Source organism: Cinclus cinclus, chromosome 30, assembly GCF_963662255.1.
Source record: "Cinclus cinclus chromosome 30, bCinCin1.1, whole genome shotgun sequence".
Lineage (NCBI taxonomy): Eukaryota > Metazoa > Chordata > Aves > Passeriformes > Cinclidae > Cinclus > Cinclus cinclus.
The window spans coordinates 3,097,661-3,106,618 of NC_085075.1; the positions used below are offsets into that span (position 1 = coordinate 3,097,661).

The window sequence follows — 8,958 nt, forward strand, 5'->3', positions numbered from 1 at the left end:
CTTTTTTCCCCCCTCTTTCCTTTTTTCCCCCCCTCTCTTTTTTTTTCCCCCCTCTCCTTTTTTTTCCTCTCCTTTTTTTTCTCTCCTTTTTTTTCTCTCCTTTTTTTTCTCTCCTTTTTTTTTCTCTCCTTTTTTTTTCTCTCCTTTTTTTTTCTCTCCTTTTTTTTCTCTCCTTTTTTTTTCTCTCCTTTTTTTTTCTCTCCTTTTTTTCTCTCTTTTTTCCCTCTCCTTTTTCTCTCTTTTTTTCTCTCTCTTTTTTTCTCTCTTTTTTCTCTTTTTTTCTCTCTCTTTTTCCCCCCCTCTCTTTTATTTTCCCCCTCTCTTTCCCCCCCCCTTTTTTCTTTTTTTCTCCCCTCTCTCTTTTATCCTCGACCTGCCCTTTTTTTGTTTGTTTGTTTGTTTTTTTTCCCTGTGCGCGTTAAATTATCAAATATTTTTTCCTTTTAAAAAAATTCTTTTTTTCTTTAAATATATTTTATTTTTTTTTTTTAAATTTTTATTTTTTTTTTATTTACTTATTTTTTTTTTTCCTCCTCCTCCTCCTGCGTGCGTGCGTGTCTGCCCGCGCGCTCAATAAACGATTATCGCTGCTCCTTATCGCTTTTCTCTTTATTCATTTTCTTCATTTTCATTCTCCTGTTCTGAAACCAGATTTTGACCTGGCGTTCCGTGAGGTTCAGCACCCGCGCCACTTCGTACCTGCGGTCCCGCGTCAGGTACATATTGAATAAAAATTCTTTTTCCAGTTCCAGGGTCTGATATTTTGTGTAAGGGCAGCGTTTCTTCCTCGTGGAGCGCGCGTGGATCCAATTGGCCACGGGGTTGTCTGAGAAAGAAGATTTTTTTTTTTTTTATATATATATAAAAAATTTAATTTTTTTAAAAATTATTTTTAAATTTTTTTTTTTTTTTAAATTTTTTGGTTTTTTTTTTTAACGGTGGGAAATTATTCGCACATTGATTTTTATTTCTATTTTTTCCCCACCCCCCTCTCTCTCTCTCTCTCTCTTTTTTCCCCTCCACGCCCTCTTTAATTAACAGCTCTAAATAGAAATATTTTTATTTTTTAAGCGACCTTCGCAAAGATTTAATGTTTATTTTGGAGGGGGTCGCTTCCCTTTTTTAAGATTTTCGCTGCCGTTTTTTTGGGGGGGTTTTGTATTTTTTTTTTTTTTTAAAGAAAAAAAAAACACACCCAAAAAAAAAAAAAAAAAAAAGCGAAAAAATGAAATAGAGATATGATAATAATAATAACAAAAAAAAAATTCTGTAAAAAACACACACAAAAAAAACGCGAAAAAAAAAGAAATAGAGATATGATAATAATAATAACAAAAAAAAAATCCGTAAAAAACACACACAAAAAAAACCGCGAAAAAATGAAATAGAGATATGATAATAATAATAACGAAAAAAAATTAAGTAAAAAAACACACACAAAAAAAACCGCGAAAAAATGAAATAGAGATATGATAATAATAATAACAAAAAAAAAATTCCGTAAAAAACATACACAAAAAAAAACCGCGAAAAAAATAAAATAGAGATATGATAATAATAATAACAAAAAAAAAAAATCCGTAAAAAACACACACAAAAAAAACGGCGAAAAAATGAAATAGAGATATGATAATAATAATAACAAAAAAAAATTCTGTAAAAAAACACACAAAAAAAAAACCGCGAAAAAAAGAAATAGAGATATGATAATAATAACAAAAAAAAAATTAAGTAAAAAAACACACACAAAAAAAAACCGCGAAAAAAATAAAATAGAGATATGATAATAATAATAATAACAAAAAAAAATCTTTCCGTAAAAAAAAAATACATAAAAAAAAACCGCGACAAAAAATAAAAAATATGGATACGATAATAATAATAACCAAAAAAAAAATTCTGTAAAAAAAACCGCACAAAAAAACGCGACAAAAAAAATATAGATGCGATAATAATAATAATAATAATAATAATAATAATAATAATAATAACAAAAAAATCTTTCCGTAAAAAACGAATAAATCTATACGATATTGATGTGATAATTAAATAGTTTATAAAATAATTAAAATAAAATGAAAGCGGCGCGCTGGGTTTAAAATAATGATAAATAAAGAAAGAAATAAAGAAATAAAGAAATAAAGAAAGAATAAGAATTAATAGTAATAATAGTAACAAAAATAATATTAATAATAATGGTAATAATGATAATAATAATAATAATAATGATGATGATGATGATGATGATGATAATAGTAACAATAATAATAATAATGATATTAATAATAATAATAGTGGTAACAATAATAATAGTAATAATAATGATAATAATAATAATAATGATAATGATAATAATAATAATAATGATGATAATGATAACAATAATAATAACAATAATAATAATAATAACAACACTAATAATAATAACAAAAATAATAATTATAATAATAATAATAACACTAATAATAATAATACCGATAATAGCAATAATACCAATAATAATACCAATAATTATATAAATAATAATAATAATAATAATAATAATAATAATAATAGTACCAATAATACCAATAATACCAATACCAATAATAATACCAATAATAATAATAATAATAATAATAATAATAATAATAATAATAATAATAATAATAATAATAGAATAATAATAAAAATATTAAAAAATAATAAAAATAATAAAAATATTATTAATATTAATATTAATACGGCAGCAGGCGGCTGCTGCTGGCGGAAATTCGGGAAAAAATTCCAAATTCGCAGCCAAGATTTTCCCCTGAAGCTCTCCCTGCACAGCAGCCTCCGCTTTGGGGTTTGATTTTATTTTTGATCTTATTAATAAATTAATTTATTTTTAAAAAAATATTATTATTATTATTATTATTATTTTTAATATCTCCCGTACGACACGCGCGGCGACGCCAGGTAAAATTTAAAAAATAAAAAAAAAAATTAAAAAATCGGATTTTTCTTTGGTTTTTTTAATTTTTTTCCCCCTTTTTTTAATTTTTTTTTTTTTTTGGAGGTTTTTGGTAATTTTTGGGGTTTTTGGGGTTTTTTTTATTTTTCGGGTTTTTGGGGGGTTTTTTTAGGGATTTTTTTGGGTTTTTTTCTGGGTTTTTTGGGTTTTTTTGGGGGTTTTTTTTCTGGTTTTTTTTTGTTTTCGGGGGGAGGGGTTTTGGGGTTTTTTTCGGGGTTTTTTGGGTTTTTTTTGTTGTTTTTTGAGGGATTTTTTGGGGATTTTCGGGGGTTTTTTCTGGTTTTTTTTTGTTTTAGGGGGGAGGGGTTTTGGGTTTTTTTCGGGTTTTTTTGGATTTTTTTTTTTTGTTTTTTGGGGGATTTTTTGGGGATTTTCGGGGGTTTTTTCTGGTTTTTTTTTGTTTTAGGGGGGAGGGGTTTGGGGGTTTTTTTGGGTTTTTTGGGGGTTTTTTTTGGAGGTTTTTTGGGGTTTTTTTGGGGAGGTTTGTTTGGGTTTCTTTGGGGTTATTGAGATTTTTTTTTGGTTTTTTTGAGGGTTTTTTGGGGTATTTTGGGGGTTTTTGGAGTTTTCTGGGGTTTTATTGGGGGGGTTTTTGAGGGTTTTTTGAGGTTTTTTTGGGGGTTTTTTTGGGGGGATTTTTGGGGTTTTTTTCGGGTTTTTTTTTGTTTTTTATTATTATTATTATTATTTGTTTGTTTGTTCTTTAATTTTATTTTTTGTATTTTGGGTTTTTTTTTTTCACCCATCCCCAAAATCCATTCCGAATTTCTCATCCCGGCCCGGGAGGAGCAGCGAGCGCAGCCCCGGGGGTGTCACCCCCAAATCCCCCCGAAATGACCCCAAAATCCTCCCCAGGGTCCCCCCCGCGCCCCTTTTGGGCTCATTCCAGGCGATTTTTGGATTTTTTTTTTTTTCAGCAGCGGCCCCGGGGACGCTTCGGGTTTTTGAGGTTTTTTTTAATTTTTTTTTTTTTTTTACTGATTTTCGCTTTTAAATTTTTTTTATTTTTTTTTTTTTTACTGATTTTTGCTTTTTAAATTTTTTATAATTTTTTTTTACTGATTTTTGCTTTTTAAATTGTTTTTTAATTTTTTTCCTGATATTTGCTTTTTAAACTTTAAATTTTTTTTTTACTTAATTTTGCTTTTTAAATTTTTTTCTAATTTTTTTTTACTGATTTTTGCTTTTTTAATTTTTTTTTTTTTACTGATTTTTTTGCTTTTTTGAATTTATTTTTTTTTTTAATTTTTTGGGGTTTTTTTTTTTTTTCCCTTAAAGTTTTCCCTTCCCTCCTCAGCACCTCGGCCGCCGCCAAAATCCCGATTTTTCCTCCTCATTTCTTCTGTGCCCCTCCCCAATCTCCCACCTTTCATTCACACGTGAAATATTTAATTCAATTCAATTCAATTTAATTTAATTTAATTTTTTTTGGGGGGGTTGGGGGATGGAATGGAGGTGTGGAAATAATTCAGGAATAACCGAAATTTTATTGATTTATTCTTTTTTTTTTCCTCCTCCCCCCCTCTTTCTTCACCCTGGGATGTTCCTCAACATCTTCCCCTCCTCCGCCAAAAAAAAAAAAAAAAAAAAAAATTAATTTAAATAAATAAATAAATATATAAATAAATAAAACCAACTCCAAAAATCCACCCCCACATCCGCACGCTCGCTCCCGGGCATCCCCAAACTTTTCCTCGTTCCTGGAAAGTGGGAATTTATTTATTTTATTTTATTTTATTTTAATTTTATTTTTTTTTTATTTTTAAAAGCTTCTCCCTCTGCTTCACGCCCCCCCCTCCCTCCTCCTCCTCCTCGCACGCGCGCGAATTTTTCCCGTAGTTGTTTTAATTATTATTAATTATTATTTTAATTGTTGTTTAATTCGCCCCCTCCTCGGCGGAATTAAAAGGGTGGTGGGGGGGGGGGAAATTAAAGCGGCCCCCTCAGCGGAATAAATTTAAAAAATAAATAAATTTTTTAAAAAATGGGGAAATAGAGAAGAATTAAAAAATGGGGGGGAATGAGAAGGGTAAAAAATGGGGGGGGGGGGAACAGAGAATAAAATGGGGGGAAATAGAGAATTAAATGGAGGGGAATTAAAGAATTAAATGGGGAAAATAGAGAATTAAATGGGGGAAAATAGAGAATTAAATGGGGGAAAATAGAGAATTAAATGGGGGAAAATAGAGAATTAAATGGGAGGGAATGGAGAAATGAATGAGGGGAAATAGAGAATTAAATGGGGGGAAAATGAGAATTAAATGGGGAAAAATAGAGAATTAAATGGGGAAAAATAGAGAATTAAATGGGAGGGAATGGAGAAATGAATGAGGGGAAATAGAGAATTAAATGGGGGGGAATTAGAGAATTAAATAGGAAAAATAGAGAATTAAATGGGGGGAAATAGAGAATTAATTGGGGAAAAAATAGAGAATTAAATGGGGAAAAATAGAGAATTAAATGGGGAGAAAATAGAGAATTAAATGGGGGAAAATCGATAATAAAATGGGATGTAAATAGAGGATAAAATGGGGGGAATAGAGAATTAAATGGGGGAAAACAGAAAATTAAAATGGGGGGAAACAGAAAATTAAAATGGGGGGAAACAGAAAATTAAAATGGGGGAAATAGAGAATTGGATGGGATGTAAATAGAAAATGAAATGGGGAGAAAATAGGGAATTAAATGGGATGCAAATAGAAAATTGAACAGGGGGAAATGGAGAAATAAATGAGAGGTGAATGGAGAATTGAACGGGGAGAAAACAGAGGAGGAAATGGGTGGAAATGGAGAATTAAACGGGACGTAAACACAGAATTAACCAGGAAGGGGGAAAAACACCGGGAAGGACAAAAAAAAAAATTAAAATAAAATAGAAAAAATCCAAAGGTGAGAAAACAGCGAAGCGGAAGGAGGAATTTTTTTAAAAAAAAACGAGAAAATAAAATTTGGGAAAAACAGAAACTAAAGCGAGTAGAAATAAAAACCCAAAGGGAGTAGAAATAAAAACCCAAAGCGAGTGGAAACAAAATCCGAAAGGGAGTGGGAACAAAATCCCAAAACGGGTGGAAATAAAATCCTAAACGGAGTAGGAACAAAATCCTAAACGGAGTAGGAACAAAATCCCAAAACGAGCGGGAACCAAACCCCAAAGCGAGCGGGAACAAAATCCTAAAGGGAGTACGAACAAAATCCCAAAACGGGTGGAAATAAAATCCTAAAGGGAGTAGGAACAAAATCCCAAAACGAGTGGGAACAAAATCGCAAAACGAGTGGGAACAAAATCGCAAAACGAGTGGGAACCGAATCCCAAAACGAGTGGGAACAAAATCGCAAAACGAGTGGGAACCAAACCCCAAAGCGAGTGGGAACAAAATCGCAAAACGAGTGGGAACCAAACCCCAAAACGAGTGGGAACCGAACCCTAAAGCGAGTGGGAACAAAATCCTAAAGGCAGTAGGAACAAAATCCTAAAGGCAGTAGGAACAAAATCCGAAAGGGAGTAGGAACAAAATCCGAAAGGGAGTAGGAACAAAATCCGAAAGGGAGTGGGAACAAAAGTCCAAAGCGAGTGGGAACCGAACCCCAAAACGAGCGGGAACAAAATCCTAAAGGGAGTACGAACAAAATCCTAAAACGGGTGGAAATAAAATCCTAAAGGCAGTAGGAACAAAATCCTAAACGGAGTAGGAACAAAATCCGAAAGGGAGTTGGAGCAAAACCCCAAAGCGAGTGGTAACAAAATCCCAAAACGAGTGGGAACAAAATCGCAAAGCGAGCGGGAACCGAACCCCAAAGCGAGTGGTAACAAAATCCCAAAACGAGTGGGAACCGAACCCCAAAGCGAGCGGGAACCGAACCCCAAAGCGAGTGAGGAGGAGCGAGCGGAGCAGCGCGGGACAAAGCGGAGCCCCCGCTCAGCCTCAGCCTCAGCCTCAGCCCCGGCCCCTTCCCCGCGCTCCGCGCGCCCCCCCCGGGCTCCCCCCGCCTGTAATTCCGTTTTATGGAGCGGGGGCTTCCCGGGATCGCTCCAGCGCCTTTTCCGCGGGGTCGTAAACTCGAGAACGGCTCGGGACTTACTGGGCTCTAACTCGCGCTTCTCCTCTTTGTGCTCGCCGCCTCCTCCGCCGCGCCGGGGCTCGGGGGAGGCCGCGCTCCCGCCGCCCTCCGCTCGCTCCCGCGGCTCGCCCGGGCTCCCGTACAGCAGCTCCGCGTACGCTCGCCCGTCCGCGGGCCCGCACTCGCCCCTGCGGCCGCCGAACGCTTCCTTGAGGCCGTAAGGGCGAGCGCCGAAAGCCGGGAAGGAGACGGCTCCGGCCAGCGGCTCCAGCCAGGTCCGCACGTACCTGGGCGGTTCGGCCGCCTGCGGGCCGTAGTGAGCGGCGGGGTGCGGGTGCGGGTGCGGGTGCGGGTGCGGGTGCGGGTGCGGGTGAGGATGAGGATGAGGGTGCGGGTGAGGGTGCGGGTAACCCACCGAGGGCTGCGGGGCCACGGGAGCCCAGGATGCGGTGAACACGGCGGGTTTGGGGGCGAAGCTGCACGAGGGGAAATCGGAGCAGTCGGGGACCAGCGGTGCGGGGCGAGCGGAGCCGGGGCCGGAGAAGCGAGGGGCGAGCAGCTCCTCGGAGTCCGCGCCGAGCAGCGAATCCACGAAATAATTAGAGACGGGGCCAGAAGCCGCCATGGTGCGCTCGCCCCCCGTTTTACATTCGTGCGCTCATTGTACGGAGCCTCTGTGTACTTTTTATCCGCTCATAGAACAATCGGGGCAGGTAATTATTTTTTTCGGTCGTTCCCACCGCGTCATTGGCTGCCGGCTTCACGTGATTGTATTTACCACCACCCTCCCCCCACCCCACCCCCCCCCCCCCCTCCTCAACACCCCCCCGACCCCCAAAAAAAAAAGAGAAAAAAAAAGAAAGAATTAAAAAAAAATTAGATATATATCTCGTCAGGATCAATCCGCAGGGCTTTCCTTTTTTTTGTTGTTGTTTTTTTCTTCTTTTTTTTTTTTCCCCCACTATCCTCCTCCTCTTCCTCCTCCTCCTCCTCCTCTTCTCTCTCTCTCTCTCTCTCTCTCTTTTTTTTTTTTTGTTTGTTTTTGTTTTAATTATTATTATTTTTCATGTAAACGCCACCCGGGTTTTCTCCTTACCCAGAAAAAAAAAAAAAAAAAAAAAAAAAAAAGCGGTAGGGAAGAGGGGCGGAGATGATGATGATGATGATGATGATGAGGAGGAGGAGGAGGAGGAGGAGGAGGAGGAGGAGGATGCTCGGTTCCATCCCCGCCGGGCTGGGAGGGGAAGGTGGAAGGGAAGCGGGGAAGGTGCCCCAGGAATTCTTTCTGCTCGCAATCCATCTCTGTCCTCCCTCCTCCCGCGGAATTAAATCCCAATTTCGGGACAGGCCGAGGTGGGGGAAAAAAAATTAAAAAAAAAAAAAACAAAAAAACACACACACACACACAAAAAAAAAAAAACAAACAAAACGACAAGAAAAAAACACAAAAGAAAAAAAAAACAAACAAAAAAACCACAAAAAAACCCACAAAAAAAAACCCACCAAAAAAACCCAAAAAAACCCGTAAAAAAACCCAAAAAAAAAACCCCAAAAAACCCCAAAAACCAACCAAACAAACAAGCAAAAAAAATCCAAAAAACCCCCCCAAAAAAAGCCAAAAAAAGCCAAACCCTCCCCTCAAAAAACCCCAAAAATACCCAAAAAACCCCCCAAATAAACTAAAAAAAACTTAAAAAAAGCAAAAAAGCCCAAAAAAACCCCAAAAAACCTCAGAAAAAAACCCCAAAAAACCGAAAAAAACCCAGAAAAACAAAAAAAAACCCAAAACCCCAGAAAAACAAAAAAAAAAAACCAAAAAACCGAAATAAACCCCAGAAAACAAAACAAAAACTCCCCCAAAAAACCCCGCAAAGAAACCCAAAAAAACCCCCTCAAAAAACCTC

At 36.7% G+C, this 8,958-nt stretch overlaps 1 protein-coding gene across 2 annotated transcripts; it reads right to left on the reverse strand.

Moving 5' to 3' along the window:
- Positions 1–348: 348 nt before the first annotated feature.
- Positions 349–7,679, reverse strand: HOXC9 (homeobox C9). 2 transcript variants are annotated; one of them, XM_062510802.1, is made up of 3 exons: positions 7,453–7,679; positions 7,076–7,371; positions 349–826 (listed from the first exon to the last, which is right to left on the reverse strand). In XM_062510802.1, the coding sequence occupies exons 1-3, from the start codon at positions 7,677–7,679 to the stop codon at positions 582–584; spliced, it is 768 nt and encodes a 255-aa protein (XP_062366786.1). In that variant the 3' UTR covers positions 349–581. The 2 variants fall into 2 exon arrangements, with proteins under 2 accessions (XP_062366786.1, XP_062366785.1); XM_062510801.1 differs by having other exon boundaries at positions 7,076–7,679.
- Between the last annotated feature and the right edge of the window lie 1,279 nt (positions 7,680–8,958).